General features: G+C 33.5%; 1 protein-coding gene across 2 annotated transcripts; it reads right to left on the bottom strand.

Moving 5' to 3' along the window:
• Positions 1-9345: 9345 nt before the first annotated feature.
• LOC130730648 (zinc finger CCCH domain-containing protein 30) lies at positions 9346-13073 on the bottom strand. Of its 2 annotated transcripts, none has more exons than XM_057582709.1 (2): positions 12808-13073; positions 9346-12191 (listed from the first exon to the last, which is right to left on the bottom strand). In XM_057582709.1, the coding sequence occupies exon 2, from the start codon at positions 12166-12168 to the stop codon at positions 9979-9981; it is 2190 nt and encodes a 729-aa protein (XP_057438692.1). In that variant the 5' UTR covers positions 12169-12191; positions 12808-13073; the 3' UTR covers positions 9346-9978. The 2 variants fall into 2 exon arrangements, with proteins under 2 accessions (XP_057438692.1, XP_057438693.1); XM_057582710.1 differs by lacking the exon at positions 12808-13073 and adding an exon at positions 12648-12789.
• Between the last annotated feature and the right edge of the window lie 4871 nt (positions 13074-17944).

Genomic DNA, 17944 nt, shown 5'->3' with positions numbered 1-17944 from the left:
AATTGATGAGTAAATTAGAGATAAAGACTTCTCTTCTAAGCCCGATTGAGACCAAGAGGAACTCGTTTCACATTCTTCGTAAATATGAAGACGATAACACAAATCATAGATATAAGGAATTATCAACATATTAATCAGGATTGTGTAAGATATATCATAAAGTATAACATTATTGTGTTTATTCCAACTAAGTAGGGATGACAATGGGTAGGTACTATAGTACCATCTCCATACCCGCGTTTTTAAAAATTACATGTAATCGTCTCCATACTCACGTGGGTAGCAACTCGAAGCTCCCCACCTTTAGACAATTCAATGTCATTACAGGAAGCTATCCATCTTTGCCAAAATCTAAATCTATGGATGACAATGGGTCTCAAAATCATAGGGTACCCGCAAAAAATACTCACTATGGGTATGGTAAAAAACCGCTAAATGGGTATGAGGTTGAGTATAGATTATTACCCGCAAAAAATAGTGGGTATGGGTGCGGGTATGGGCACTATAGTACCCAAGCGGCCCATATCCGCACACATATGTTATTATTATTATTATTATTATTATTATTATTATTATTATTATTATTATTATTATTATTATTATTATTATTATTTGGGAATATATTAAAAAATTAACTTAAGCTATAGCTTTCAAACTCACTCTTTTTAAAAAAAAAGTTTGGGATATATTAATTAATACTCTAAAAATAAATAATAAATAAATTAAGAGAAAATCAAGAAATAAACCACCTAAATCCTAATCAAATCTAAAATTTAAAAATGTATTTTTTTTACTCTAAAAATAAATCAAAAATAAATTAAGATAAAATCAAGAAATATACAATATAAATCCTAATCAAATCTAAAATTTTAAAATGTATTTTTTTTATGAGAATTAATCTGAGAATGACACGTGTTTTTTTTTTCCAATTAGTGAATATTCTGCACCCTGAAAGATTTTTTTTTCCTCAATCCTTTTGCTTTTGATTAAGAAGAGAAAGCAGGAATCGTTGAAGCATATGACATCTTACAATTAGTTGAAGAACAAAATCAATAAGAAGATTGAAAAAGAAACCCAAAATGAAGTCATGAAGAATAAAATACCCTCATTCACCAATTTGAAAGGACTGTGGTGAAAGAATTGTATTTAGTGTATTTGTGAATCTTGGGGTGGAACCCTTGTGAAACAAAAAATCAAAGGCACATTTCAGTCAAGAGAAACAAAAAATGGTGTATTGTCTCATATGTGCGCACCCCAACAAATTATCTATATATGTGAGAAAAAAAACAAAATAATTCTCCCACCCAAAATAATTGTGGTTACTTCACCAATAAACTTATACTAACAATCAATTTAAATTGAACTTAAGGAAATATATAGAGCAAAGTAAGATAAGTCACCCAATTGGCATACTAAAACATGAGTATATGCAAAACTAATGAATTTGAGGAAAACATGAACCAACCTTAAGAATGGGCTAAACATACTCATGAAGATAAATGTGAGCTCTTCATATGCTTTCATCAATTTGACTGACATGTGCATCATTAAAAAAAACTAGTAAGATGTGCATCATTCACATACAGTGCAAATAGTATGCTTATACACACAGCTCAAACATGAAGAATAAAAACGGGCAAATTTTGAGAAATAAATATGAATTCAGGCTATCCTAAGTTTCATAAATTTCTATAAATTATACCAAAATCTGGTTTAGAATGGTTTCACACGCATGGATTTCTACAAACTATACTAAAATCTGGTTTAAAAAAATACAAAAGCGGAAGAAGAACAATAGAAAAAACATTACATCAGAATCAAAACATTACGTCTTCAACAATGATTCGTCAAAGGGTCTACGCAAAAATTTGTAAACTTTTGGATCAAAACACACAAAATATGTGAAATTTAAGAATCCATGATTGAATTACGAACAAAGGATAAATTGAAATGACACAAACCATCAATTACAACATGATAAACTCTTCTTCACGTATCATCATCTTACGACATACCTCTGTCCTGATCGCGACATGTGGCAGAGGTAGAAATAGCAGCTATCAAATCTCTGTGTGTCCATGGTAGCTTTGTGGACCCTCAGCACCAAATCAACTCCCTTTTATTAGAATTAGCATTAAATAAATAATTAGATAAATTAAGATAAAATCAAGAAATAAACAACCTAAATCCTAATCAAATCTAAACTTTAAAAAGGTACTAAATAAAGATAGATAAAAACTACCAAAATCTAGCAAATCACAATAAAAAAACTCATAAAATCCTGAATTAAATAAAAATATGAAAATTCAATAAAAATACCATAAAAATTCATTTATACTCTAAAAGTAACTCAAAAATAAAATAAAATATTTCATGAAATTAAAATTAAAAATAAACAATAAATAAGGATAGATAAAAACTATCAAAATCTAGCAAATCACAATAAAAACTCATAAAATCCTGCATTAATTAAAAATCCGAAAATTCAATAAAAAACTAATTATTATACTCTATAAATAAATGTAAAATAAAATAAAATATTTCCTGGAAGTAAAATTAAATAAATAATAAGATAAAATTAAGAAATAAACAACCTAAATCCTAATCAAATCTAAAATTTAAAAAGGTACTAAATAAAGATAGATAAAAACTACCAAGTCTAGCAAATCACAATAAAAACTCATAAAATCCTGAATTAATTAAAAATCCGAAAATTTAAGAAAAATTAATTAATATACTCTAAAAGTAAATCTAAAATAAAATAAATTATTTCCTGGATTTAAAATAAAATAAATAATAAGATAAATTAAAATAAAATTAAGAAATAAACAACCTAAATCTCAATCAAATCTAATATTAAAAAAGGTATTAAATAAAGATACATAAAAACTAATAAAATCTAGCAAATCACAATAAAAACTCATAAAATCCCGAATTAATAAAAAATTCGAAATTCAATAAAAATTAATCAATATATTATAAAAATAAATTTAAAATAAATTAAAAGACCAAATCTTATCTTTTAAAATAATATCAATCAATTATTTTAGAATATATAAAATTAAAACATATATCAATTGAAAATTATATCTTCTAAAATATTATCAATTAATTTTTTTTTTGAAAATGAAAAATATATTATTAATAGGAGTGCTCGAGCCAATAGCAAACCAAGCGAGAATCAAGTACAATCTGAACTGAACTCGAACAACCTATGAACAAGTTGGCCGAACAAAAATTAACCCACCACCAACCCACCAAATGGCATAAACGAAATCCCAAGATAGAGCCTCATTAAAACCTTGCTAGGCAAAACCCAATGGGAAAAAAGCCAAGCAAGGAAAAAGAGAACTACAATCATGAGATAGTCATTCTGTACCTGAGTTCAATGATAATACAACCTTTAGCTCAATGCATTAAAACAAATACTCAAAAACTAAGACGGCCACTAGAAGTCGAAGCACCAACAGGTTCATCCCCAAGTATCCATTACGACCTCAACCTTATTAATCAGCAAAACCAGCAGCAGCATGTATAAAAGACCTTCCATTTTCGCACCAGCAGTAACAACAATAGTAGTTTTAATTTGACCTCCACAACATCTGGTTTATAACAGCAACAACAACATATTTCTTTTGACAGCAACAACAAGTATCTACATCCTTATTAATCAGCAAAACCAGCAACAGCGAGCTTCCATCAATTAGGTTAGAATATATAAAATTAAAACATATATCAATTGAAAACTATATCCTATAACAAATTGACACGTGGAATAATTTTTATGATAATTAATCTGGTGCTGAAACGTCACTAAGAATTAATCTGGTGCTGACACGTCACTATGAAAGTTCTTCTTTTCTAATATATATTGATGATTGATATTGATATTGATATCTAGATATAAGCTCTTTTTCTTTTAAAAAAAATCTAAGCTCTTTTGAGTTCATTTAAATATTCTTATTTCATTTCAAAAAAAAATATTCTTATTTAGTAAGGTTATAATTAAGCGTTTATGTGATAAATTGTCTATCAAAATACACTTTAATGGTGTACTCCGAAAAGAATCAAATCAAACAATCAAATATCCGTTTCAAGCATGCTCTATTTATATCTCACTACAGTCTTTTTTTACTTTGCATTTATTTTAACATGCAAACGGTAAACTATAGTGGTTTTTTTATTTCTTCACATAATCAAATGATTGTTTGTGTAATTAAGCTTTTTTTTTTTGAAAAGTAGTAAATTCAATTAAGAAGAAACATTCGGCATGGAAGCCGTTACATCGGATTGGACAAAGCCAAGCAACTGTTGAGGAAATTCCTCTAGCCAAACAACATCACCAAAACTAAAAGAGAGTTTAGCCAAAGCATCGACGACACTATTCTCGGTACGCCGCACAAATGAAAACGAAAAAACATCAAAACTAGAAAGCAAAACACGACAATCCAAAATCAAGGAATCCAAAATAGTAATCAGTGTAAAGAAATCTTAACACTAATAATACATGAACATTACTTTTCCGATGTATCAAAAAAAAATATGAACATTAAACTCGTAAAAGACCCTAGAATTATTCGGTGACTGATTTTCATGATTATTTTATATTAATTTTCTTTATTTATTTGAAAGAATTATTAAAACAACAAAATCATGGTCTAGATTTAGCTCCATAATGTATTTTAACTAGTGTTATTAAACTCATGCCATTTCTCAGCTGAGTAATGATATATATACACCTCATTTTTTAAACACTTCATTTCCACATCTTTTTATTTCTATCTCTCTCATTTTATCATCTATCACATCTCGTATTTTCTCTCTCTTACTTTTTCTTTTCTTCCTATCTTTCTCACCATTCCACCTCTCCACCTCAAAAGAGAGGTGTGGATGAAACATTACTCCTTCTAGTTATTTGTATTAAGTTTTTTTAAAGCTACGTGCAATATATTAAACTAAAGGCTTATTAGCACTTTTGGTCCCCCAGGTTTTACAATTGTGCAAATAAGATCCCTAAACTTTAAAAATAGCATTTTGCATCCCCGACGTTAGTCTCCGTTAACAATTTTAGTCCCCCACCATAATTCCGTCCAAAAACTAACGTTTTTTGCTGATGTGGATTTTTTAAATGAGTTGGCCACAAATTAGGAGAGAGAATGGTAATTATGAGAGATAATCTAATTATTAAATTTATTCAATCTAATTTCTGATTTTCCAGAATCACGTGACTGAATCCATCCTTATTTCTCCTTTCTCCTTCAGCGTTCTTCTCCATCACCATCTCTTCTCCCCCAAATTCTCCCAAACCGGCAATTTAACCAGATTGATATGATCAAACTTTGGTCTTCTAAATGCCTAATGGACCTTATCTTATGAAACAACAAAATAGAAAATTTGTTTCTCCAACAATGCAGAGTGAGATTAAGGACAGATTGATATAGTGGCCAGCAATGTTCTTCCCTTTAATCATGATTGTAATATACGTTGCTCATCAATGATACAAGAAGAGAAGCATCTAAATCTTAGATTGATTCTAACAGCAAAAAGGATTCATATCTTCCACTTCATCTTCATCTTCAAAAGATCCCCATCTCCAATCTTCTTGAACCCAGAAAACCTTTCCCCCTAATCTAGTGAGAAACCTTGAAATCGAACCCCAAACCCAGAAACCCAAACCAAAAAATCAACCTAGAAACTGTTGAACCCCAAAACCCCAAATCCAGAGAAAGCCGAAACTCCAACCTAAAAACCCCCAATCCAGAGCAGTACTGAAGAAGGGTCTAAAGGGTCATTGATTTGGGGATTTTCCAAGAGAGAAGATGGATCGAGCATGGTAGAGGTGGTGGTTGGAGCAGGATTGAGCTCGGTGAGCATAGTTTGAACCCAGGAATGCAGATCGGCTGGGTGGTAGTGAACGGTGTCATAAGCTCCGCTGGAAACGCCATCGGCACCCATGGAGCTCCGTCGCCGCACCCCTCCACCGCATCCCTTCTTCTTCTTCCACTGTTCCGTTTTCCTGCAACTCTTCTTCATCTGTTGCATGAATTAGGGATTTAAGAGTTAATTGGGATTTAAGATTTTTTTAATGTTTATTTTTAATTAAATGATGTTATTTCATTTTAATTTTTTAATAATTAGACTCACTCTCCTAAATTACCTTTTTCTCTCCAAATTGGTGGCCAACTCATTTAAAAAAAAATCCACATCAGCCAAAAACGTTAGTTTTTGGACGGAATTATGGTGGGGGACCAAAAGTGTTAACAGAGACAAACGTCGGGATGCAAAATGCTATTTTTAAAGTTTAGGGACTCCATTTACACATATTTGAAACCTGGGGGACCAAAAGTGCTAATAAGCCTAAACTAAATGGCACAGAGGCCACAAAATTTGTTGATACAAAAGAAAAAGAAAAGACTTTTGGAGAATATTTTTTTGTACCAGTAGGATTTGAATCCAAGACTTGGGAAATTTTAATCCATCAAGTACCATTTAAGCTTTTTTTTTTTGTCAAACAGTACCATTTAGGCTATCTATACCAGTTTTTGGAGAATATTATTAAGTATATAGAAATATTAAAATCAGCCCAAAAATACCATAACACCATTCTTTCCAAATTGTCACAGTACTGCAAACTTCTTAAACCCAAGTTTGAATGCCATCTAGCGCAGGTTCAAAAAAGATAATTCGCTCTAGACCTAACATTGGGTGAGGTTGACATTGTGGAAGAATTTGGCCTAGTTGATCGGGCCAAGTTTGATCGAGTTAATACCGTATCTGATCTAATAGGCCTAGTTTCTGGTTTAACCGGTTGATCATAAACTTGATTTTTGAGTTTAACCGGTTGGATCGGCCTACCCGCCTGATTTTCATAATACTTATTGTAACATTTACAAATTTTAATAATCACATCATTTATCTTTTGTTTTTTAACATCCCAATCATTTTACATTTTTTAAGCACCGATTTTTTACATTAACCACAATATATTTTCCTTTTCTTCTTGGAAATAGTAAAACAACAAACTTACCATATTCGATTTGTTCTGATCGCCGAACAAGAATTGAGTGCTAACCGAAGTCAACCTCAATTTTCGATTGTTCCATGTCTGAGTCGACTAAGTCTTTTATGCCGACCATGTGCACGATGAACCAACAACATTCCAACGTCCCCCAAAGGGATCGACGATGTTTCGACGTCCCTTGCCCTGACCTAGAAGTCACATGGCCTTCTGCTCACTGTGTCACATAAAGTGGCAACGACTCAATTACCAAGTTATGGGTGTGAAGCTCAAGAGCTCTGCGAACAGTACATTAACTCACCTCCCATCGTTGGATCCACAGTCAAAGGATCTGACAATCTACATCACAAACCGCATTATGCACTCATGACAACCTCAGATCGCGCATAAGCCACCCCTATAAAAAGACAAGTCATAGAATACGTGAAGGTACACACCATTCATCATAATTACAATCTTTCTTCCATGCCAGCTCCATATCTCTCTCACTTGGGTGTTAGAGTGTCACCACAAGTGCCCCTCGCAGGCGCTACTCGCGAAGGAATCCTCTTCTACCAAGATCAGAGTTCCTCACCTACTTGAAAGCTCAACATTCTCCCCTAGTCCGATCAAGATTCTTTAGAATAATGTTTCATTCACAAACTAAATACACTTCCACCTAGTGAGAAAAAGAAGAAATGAGAGAAAAATGAGAGAGATAGGAAGATAAGACGAGTGAAAATGAAATGAAAGAGAAAGTGAAGTATAAAGCAATGAATAGTCAGTTCAATTCTATAAGGTACTTTGAGTGTATTGATTCTCTATTGTGTGTGTTGACTTCACGTTTGGAGAACCAACTCCAGAATAAAAAATGAACACTTCAACTAATCCACCGAAATTGATCAATAAAATAAAATAAATCTACTTGACATAGCAATGGTAAGTTAGTCGCCATATCAAAGTACACATCAACTTTAGTTAATGCATTTCTATGGAGGATATGATTCCCTCTTTTTTCTTACTTCTCTTACAAGGCATTGAGATATTGAAAGCAAAATATTCATGAGGGAACCATTCATCAATTGTCTAATTGAGCAAAGCACTAATGGCAAAAGCCATTTTCATTAGATAATGCTCCCAAAAAGCAAGGTGCAAAAGCAAAATAGACAATGACACATGACAAAACCGATCAACAAAAAGAATTTTTGTTTATGACTATGTTACAACTACCCTTCATCAGAATAGGATTAGAAGAGCATATAATTATTCCTTGATAGGGAAGGTCGGTTATACCATAAATACTTATGGAATGCTTGGTGAAGCATTGTTATTCCTTCTTCAAAAGTGGGAAAGAAAAGGGGAACACATAATAGGATAAATGCAAAATACTTGTCCAAAAGGAGGGGGAGATCTGTGGTTGAAAATCTAATTACTTTAACTAATTCCTTTGAGATCAGTTTTATTCATGAGAATTTTACCTAACTTTAATGATATGTTGATATCCATTTGATTATGGGGATCAACTCAGTTCCAACTTAAAAAAGCATACAATGACACTCACTACATGTCAAAGACACCATAGATAGTGAAATGATAATGACATCAGGGGATGCTGGATGCCACACAAATTACTGTTTATGTTCCCTTTTCTATTGTTATTATTAGAATTTTATTTTAATTTCAGACAATACTATACTAAACACTTTATATTTCTACATAATGGTATACATTGATTATCTTTTTCTATTCTTTTTTAAACAGTCTTTATGTAGCAAGTATTGAATTCTTGGGCTATTGTATTTGGGCACCTCATTAAATTTTATACCCTAAAAATTTCTCCTTTTTCCAAAGAGAAATGCTAAAAGTTAAGAAAGATGGGTGCATGAAATGGCATGAATGGAAATATGAATATGAGCCATAATAATAAGTTTCCACTCACCCATATTTCTCACAAACTATAATTTAATTGATTGGGTCGCTCTTCTTTCTTTCTTTTTTTCAGAAAAGGAGCAAAATGTTAAGGTTCATGTCTCTTTTTCAAACTTTATAAGTGAAGAATAGAAACAAGCCAGGCATGATCAGGTCAAGAAGAAACTGAACAAAGTGAAGTTCTGACATTCACCCTCTACTTAATGACAGGATTGAGAAATACAATTCATGATTAAGATCATCTACAGTTTACAAGGATTGAGAACCGCACTTCATGATTGAGATCATCACCAGTTCATAAAAAATTGCATGTCATCACCGATATAATTATATAAACAAATGATTACACAGTAAGAAAATTACAAGTAATAACCAGGTCCAAATAAAAATGGGTACAATAGTAGGATCCACTTGAAAAATAGAAACAAAGGTATTAAAATAATATATCAAAAATAATATATCAATAAACTTCAATTGAATGTTACATGCCCAAAGGAAATCTTCAAATATCCCTAATTTTCCCACTCCCTGGCATCTTAGCTACAATTATTGATTCCAAATTACATGAGAAATATCAAGGCCAATACATTGTATTTCCATCCCCAAAACTGAACCAAAATGGAGACTCAGGGAAATCAACTCCAATGACCCTTTTGTAACTTCCTTTTCTACCCAAAATAAAAACAAATAAAAATAAGATAGGTAAAACCTAGGAATAGGACTTCATTTTGATAGAACATTTGCTCCTCCTGGAAGCAAAAAATGACAGCAATGTGAACCTAAGAATTGAAAAGATTGGCAGCCAAAAAAACCCTGCACTGGCATCAATTGTTTCAATGCCAACCTAGTGGTTTTCTGACCCTTCTAAGTTACTTCTTTGTAATACTAAACTTGAAAATGAATTTCGCCCCCTCGCTCTTTTTCTTTCTGCTTCCTTTCTTAGTTACTGTAATCTTCTTCCATCAACAAAAAACTTTAAAAAAGCATATATAAATATAGTATTTACTGAATCCATTTTGTTGTTAACTACCTCAGGATCAGCCAAACTCCTTTCAGTTTTGCTGAGCCACAAGATGATCAAGCTGCATCTGTTCAAGCCATGTTCCCAGTACAGCATGATCAACGGACTCCATTTGGGTGTTCATATTTGATCCCTCAGCGGAGGATCCAGCAGCTGCAACACTTGAGACAGCAGTTGACGATTTCTCTTTAGTCTCATTTGGAGATTCTTTAACAAGTGACTGCACCCATGATAAATCAGGCTCCTCGCCATTGTTCCCAAGCTCAAACGAAGATGATCTCCGAAGCTTACCTAATTCATCTGCACTGACTGCCCAATCCAGCTTACCATTGGGGGAGTCCCATTTTGACCAAGAATTGGCTGAGGCCGCAGCAGCTGCAGCAGCAGAGTTGGAGCCAAGTTCCCGGAAGCTTAGGCTACGAAACTGGTGTTGTTTCTCATGTTGAGCTAGCATAGAAATCCTAGAGCTCATTGGAGAAATAGGTTCGACATTCCTTGGAGACATTCTGCCTGGCGTCTGAACCCCAAAAGAAGCCTGCAGAAAAGGATGCTCAGCATTTTTGGGAGAAAAATTTGTATTCACAGGTGACAACATGCTTTGCTGCTGCTGAAACTGATTAAAGACAGCTGATTTGTGAGTTGGAGAAAAGACAGCTGAATTCAGTGTTGGATCAGCATATCGAGGAGAAGAACTCTCAGCAGAAAAGAGCTCATCAAGATTAGAAGGAGTCAGGGGTTTCATCCGTCCGGAGCGATTTAGAGGGTTAGAATTCATAGGCCGGGGAGAGAGGCATGCTAACTCATTAAGCAGCTGTTGTTGATCATAATCAGATAACATGTCAAAATCATCAAAAGGAATATCTCTAGCATGGAGTGAAGATCTCAGACGACTGGACTGAAGATTACTTCCTGGAAGATGCAATGCAGGGATGTTTGGCTGAGGCCAAGCAACAGAAGAGTGTGAAATGCCGTTGGCAGAAGGTGACATAGGAGGAGTGAATGCTGAAGGAGACATCACAGACATCGACGAAGGGGAGCCAGGCAACATGCTCATGGCTGCAGCAAAATCCATGGCAGAAGATGCGTTTGCTCGAGGAGAGGGAACAGCAGAACCAGTTGAAACATATAATGGTCTAAGCTCTTCAGCAGTATGAGCAAAGAAGCAAATTCTTCTGGAGCAATTTGTCCCATCCTTGCAGAGACGAGTTCGATACTGTGCTGGATGCAGCCAGCACTCAAATACCCCATGAGCATATTCACACATATCTCCTCGCCGGCAAGCACCCTTACGAAAATCAGGACAAGGGACACAGCTGTAATGGTACTTTCTGGGGTCCCTTCTACGAGCATTCTCCCCTGGATGAACAAAAGGGCACTCTGTCCAATCATGTGAATAAGCACGGGAGCAAGGCCGAACCTTGAAAGAATACATCCGGAATTCATCAGTTGAATATATGCTGTTCTTGATGTCTGGAAGGGATGGATCAACAGGATATTCTTTCTTCTCAGATACAGAAAAAGCAGGGACATCACTTGACTTTGACTTCAACTGGAGATCCAGTGCGGAAGGAGACCCGTTCTCAGGTGAAGTTGATAAAGGAAGTGAATATGCATTCAATGAGGTTGTGATCACCCTAAGATTACACCCTCCAGCATCAGAATCATCAGCTTGAAGAAGCTCTTCAAGACTGTTTTTGACATGTTCAAGCTTGGGAGGGAAAACAATAACATCTACAGGTTTATGCCCATTGGCATCCACAGAATTCGGATCAGCCCCTGCAGCCAGAAGCAGTCTCACAGCTTCAACCGCGTTTTCAGCCCCACCTGATGCCGCACAATGAAGGGCAGTGCTCTTGTCAAGACCACACGGTCGGTTGATGTCAACATCAGATACAGCAAGAATCAGTTTCATGATATCAATGCTACCATAGGTAGCAGCAACCATCAAAGGTGTTCTTTGCTCATTGACCATCTGCTTTGATCCCTTCCTACGACCATACCACAACCCAACCTCATCCACAGAGGAAGGATCACACTCGATCAATCTTTTGAAACCTTCAACATCATTATTGGCTGCAAGCTCAAGCAGGCTCGCGAGAGAATCTCCAGTGTCAACAGTAAAGTGATTCATCACGTAGTTTCTCGATGCAACGGCGCGTGTCAAAGTAGGAGATAACGACAGAGACGGTGCAGGATTTAACCGCTCAAACTCACAGCACATCCTTTCATTTGCAACAGATTCAGCTGAGAAAATAAAAAATGACATCAAACAACAGATTAAAGGTCTTGAAAGACAGATAACCAAAATTGCATTAAACAAGAAGTAGAAGCATGATACATCCAAAATCCAAATGCATCAAAACACATCCCACAGACACATTACATAGAGATACTGCAGATAAGTAAACACCAATTGAAACATCTAAACTAAACAAGGTAAAGTACTTCAAAAAATAGTGTTTTTCACAATTATAACTAACTCATCTATGTAAAAGGTTCAATTTTTCTTCACATATCCAAAAACCCACAAAGACCAAAGTATAAATTTTCACTTTTTTTATAAAATCAGCAGAAAAAATAGAAATTGGAAAAGAAAACAAACTTCTCATGAAATCAAACCCAAACCCATCAAGTGAACTCAATCCTTAAACTACAAATTAACAATGAAAACAAAAACAAAAACAAAAACAAAACAAAAACCTAGATTTACGGAACAGCATCATTCGACGAAAAAAGACACGAAGATCGATTAAGGATCACGCTAACGTGTAGCATGTTTTGCGCAGAGCGAGATGGAAGAGGCGGGAAAAGGGGATTCGGAAACCTAAACTTGAAAGTGATCTGAGCAAGTGAATCTTACCAAGCTATATTCACTGGCAAAGGATGAAGACGACGACAACAACAACAACACGTGAGAGAGTGAGGGGCCCTCGGATCTCACGGGTGAGGAGTGAAGAAGAAGAAGAAGAAGAAGAAGAAGAAGTTGAACAGCGTTTGTGTTTGGATTCCGAGAAAATCTGACGAGAAAATCTGGCGAGAAAATTAGAGGAAATCGTGAGAAATAATGAGGAGCCAGCGACTAAAAGAGACCTTCTGCTTTCTTTCTTTCTCCACTTCCTATGCACTCTCTTTTCTCATTCTTCTCCCCCAATTTAAAAATAAAAAAATATATACATAATAAAGAGTTAATCATCAAATTAGTTCCGGAGAGTTTAGGCGCTAGAAATATCATCCTTAGATTTCAGAATATACCTCTGTGATTTCCGATAGTGTAAAATGTCGGTTAAATTAGTCAATGTGATTGGATAAAATGTCGGTCAAGGAATTAACTTTATCGACATTTTACGCAATTAAGGACCACTAGGCTCATTGTCTTCTTTTATGGAAGAATTTATCGGCACTAACATGACCAACACTTTTATGGGGCAATTTTATAATTCACACGATAAATGAATAAAACACAGAAGCGACACACAAAAGAGCATTTATATATTCAATTGGAGAAAGGCAACCAGGTTGCGGATTGTTTGGCCTATTTGGCTCATAGTTTCCCTATTGACGTTCATTTGTTATGGGACATTTGTTCAAAGAAAAATACGTAAGATCAAAGTCAGGTAGTCAAGTATATTATTTTTTCCTTAAGAATTCAGATGGACACGTACAAGTATGTGAGGGTTCCTTTATATAATTATGACCTCTTTAAAAGTGATTAATGTAAGTGATAATAATGCAATTACAATGACATGGGGAGAAGAAATTGTGTGATTACATTTATGTAGGGGGTAATCAGCAGGGAGGCCTACTGATGAAGTCAAATGGAAGATTCAATTGTACAACGGTCTCATGGCTAGCTAGCTGACTTGTTGCACGTATCTCTTTTTGAGATGAGACAAAGTTGTTTGGTTCATTCTAATTCCTCTCAGTTAATCAAAAATTAAGTATTCCAATCTTCCTGAGATATGTTAGAGTTTTTTCTATAATTATTGTACAAGACCTTCTTTCCCGAAGTCGGTAATGGTTAATTTGCCTTTTATTCTGGGCTTAAGCCTCAATGAAACAAAAAACTACCATATATTTACAAATGCACGCAGTCAGGACACGCACATACCTAGATTTGAAACTACTCACACTAGCTTTAGAATCTTATTTTACAATTAAATAATGTTTATTTTATCATTGGCCTAAACGCAATATTAAAGATACTATTTCAAAATGAGTGTGTTTGTATTTTTGTTAGCTCACATTTTGAGAAATTTTGAATACGCTTTTGACTAATTGATATCTATTATGTAATACATTCAAATTAATGTGCTTTTACGTAATTTGTACGTAAATACAAATACACATAATTGAATTTTTTTTAAATGGATATGGAAACAAGCATTTCATTTTGTGAACTTGATCCTTGAAATATTTAGTCGCCGACAAGTTAGGCACTCGACTCGGATAAGGAAATATGTTCGAAATCTCATAAATATGTTAATCGTCGGTCAAGTTATTTTTTACCGAGATTAACATGAATGATGTTTTAATTTACCAAATTTGGCTGTGTGAACTAACTTGATTAATTTTTTACACTTATATTGACTTTCTAACGTATTTCCTTCTCCCATAGCTTAAATTGTAAGCGCAAAATTTTTTAAGGTGGGTTTGTGAAATTTTAAGGAAATGAAAGAAAATTGGGAAGCTTTATAAGAAATCATCCCCTCATTCAAAGTCTTTCACTTCCTTTTCCCTAGCTCAAAAGCTTCTAAACACACACACCATAATGATCATTCACTCACTTATTAATATTCTAATAATTATTACCGGTTAGGTATGTTAGCAGAGTGGAGGTGACCGGACGAACCGGTCAAATTGAAGTGGATTGGATTATTGGAATGAGATGAGGTGTTGGGATCCGGGTGTACGGAAACGGATTTGAGGTACTAGCCAAATGTGGTTAATGGAGGAAATGGAATTTATAATATTCATGATTCATGATGAAAATAAATTAAATAAAGGTATTATTAGGTTAATCAATCATTTCAGCCGGATTATATACCTTATAAACCTTGATATTCTCACTTTATATGCCATTTTGTTTTCTATTTCTTATTTTCTTTTTCGTCTATTTTCTTTTTTTTATTAAATGTGAAAATAAAGTATTTATGAAACATTAATGATATCATTTTTCTTTCCTGTAAAAAAAATGGTATGTTATCATTTTTCTTCAAGAAAAAAATGATACTATTTAAAATAATTATATATTTATTATTATTATTATTCTTATATTCTAAAAATTAAAGATATGTTTAAATATTCATTGATGTTATTAAAAAATAAAATTAATTGTTTAAAAAAAAGAGAATTAATATGCAAAATAAAAATACACAACTTTTTAATAAATTGGAATAAAAATCCATTTTCATTTCACAATTATGATATGGGTGTGGTGAAGATTAGGTCTTCTCAAGAGTGCGGCTTATAGGAATTAAACTCTCAATTTAAAATTTAAATAACTATTTTTTACAACTGCGACCAACAAAACTTGTTGGATCTTTGAAAATATTTTTTGAAAACCAATAATGACAAAAAATAATAATCATGAACTTTTTTTTACGGGCAATCATTCACCTTTTAAAATAGAAAACTGTTTTAAAATAAACTGAAAAGGAAGAATTTTCTTTTGGTTACATGAGGGGAAAAAAAATAGAACTTGTAATTACATTTTTTAAACACTTTTAAATTATTAAAAGAACTTTATTAAAATGGTGTCACAATCTTTCTTTATCACTATGATTTGAGCATAATTTCCTTGGTGTGATGGGTGATATAGCATATTTTATGATCTTTGTTGTTGTACATATCACATTATTTGAGCATAATTTCCTTTGTGTGATGGGTGATATAGCATATTTTATGATCTTTGTTGTTGTACATATCACATTATTTTTTCTTATTCTTATTCTATGCAGGGTTCTTTTAATTTTTTTCTAGTAATTTCCGTCCAAATATTCTCTTAGGCTAAGAACACTATTTTTTGTAACGTTTCAAAGTGTAGTCAAAGAAAGATATCAAATGCAAAATATTTTTTAAACTTTAAGTAAGAGTTTCTAACAGTTTCATCGTTACAGGGCCGGCCCAACACTAAAGGAGGCTTAAAGCGAACTTTAAAGTGATGCCTTATTACCTAAATGAATGCTAAAGTAAACTTTATTTTTGGAGGCCTTTTTTGCTTAGTAAAAAAAATTGGGGGCCTTTTTTACTTAGTAAAAAGAAAAGAAAAAATTGAGGCCTAAAGCCCTTGCTTGGGTGGCTTTACCCTTGAGCCGGCCTTGCATCGTTACCTTCGCTGTAATAATTTCTCATATTCTATAATAACACTATGAGAAACTGAGAAAGTGTAACATATTGTGTGAATAAACAATAATTATCACGTAATAACCGAACTCTATTTAAAATACAAAACACTTATTTTATGAAAAATTGTATTGCCTAGAGCGAACTCTTAATCATAACGAATTAATTCATGAAGCATTTTTAAGCGCACGTTGTAACGATTACATAAATCAGTGTCACTAAAAGTAAAAATAATGCGTGAAAATTGATCCTATATAACAATTCCTTTCATAACCTGTTTTTCCTTCACCTCCCCTCAAACTAAACACACCATCAACGATAATTAAAACTATACTTAGTTCAAACAAAATTACATCCTATGAAAATGAAATATAGATATATGGTCACTAATTCAAAAAGTAGCCGCCCATGTTGACTTAATTAATTACAAACAGAAGCTAGGGTCTACCATCATATTTAACATAGTTATAGATAATTGACTCTTCAAGTATTTAAATTCAGAGTTTGATTTTTGCGGTGAATATGAAAAAAATTGTTAAAAAATGTTTACTCACTTAATATATGATTCTGTAGCCTAACTATTAATTAAGACAATTAATCTGATGACAACCAACCACTAATAATTCAGTGAAAAAAAAAAGTTGAGGTCTAAAAAGGGTAAAGAAAGGTACACATACATATAAGCACTGTTGCAATAGATTAGAAATGAGTGTGATGAGTAAGTGTTAGACCAAGTGCAATGGTATGTTGAGAGATATGTTGAATTTTGTCGAGGGTTTGTAGTGGACTAGTAGTTGTTGAGGTTTTATTGAGGATGAGGTGGATGAGAGAAGTGTTGAGAGTGTTCAACAAAGTTGAGAGAGCTGCTCGGTGTCACGTGGCGGCTTCGAATTGGTGGTAGCCAGGCGCGTGGGAGACACGGGCAGACAGGGCGCGTCAGCGCTAGTGGGGAGGAGAGAGAAACGACTGGAATGGATAGGGGGACGCGTGGCAGAAGGTGAGCCAGATTTTTTATTTTTAAATGTTTTAAACTCAATTATTTCGTTGAAAAAAAATTTGGAACATTTTTTTAACCAAAATTCATAACTTTTTTTCCTCTATAAATAGAGACTTGGTTCGTTAGATTTGGATACAGAAAAAAAAAATCAAGTTTTTCACTATTTTATTATCTTTCTCACCATTCTATTGTGTGCTTAGTTTGTTGTCTTCCATTTTAAGTTAAGGAAATAAAATAAATTATTGTCTATATTTAAAAAAAAATTAAATTGTTAAGTGTTTATTGTTTTAATTTAATTTAAATCGATAATTGTAATTTTATGTAAATAATAAAAATATAAAATTAAATAAAAATATGAAATAAAAAAGTGGTGGGGTAGAGTTATGTTGTGTGTTGATGACTTGGCAGTCCAATAGCCACAAAGCAAGCATGCGGATAAGAATAACACAAGACTAGATTTTCATCCCTCTGATTTTACAGGTATGTCCATGCGTGCGTGTATCTATCAGCTTCGCATCCAGAGACTTCTATTTAATTTTCCCCATTTTTTTCTTGTTCCCTTGCTAAGAGTTTAGTTAAAACTAGTAAAAAGCAATTCATAAAATGAAATACAGGGAGATAATGCAAAGGAGAAGACTTCCGTACAGTTTTGTAAGTG

The sequence above is a fragment of the Lotus japonicus genome, chromosome 1, assembly GCF_012489685.1.
Source record: "Lotus japonicus ecotype B-129 chromosome 1, LjGifu_v1.2".
Taxonomy (NCBI): domain Eukaryota; kingdom Viridiplantae; phylum Streptophyta; class Magnoliopsida; order Fabales; family Fabaceae; genus Lotus; species Lotus japonicus.
This window is presented reverse-complemented; position numbering and strand designations above follow the sequence as displayed.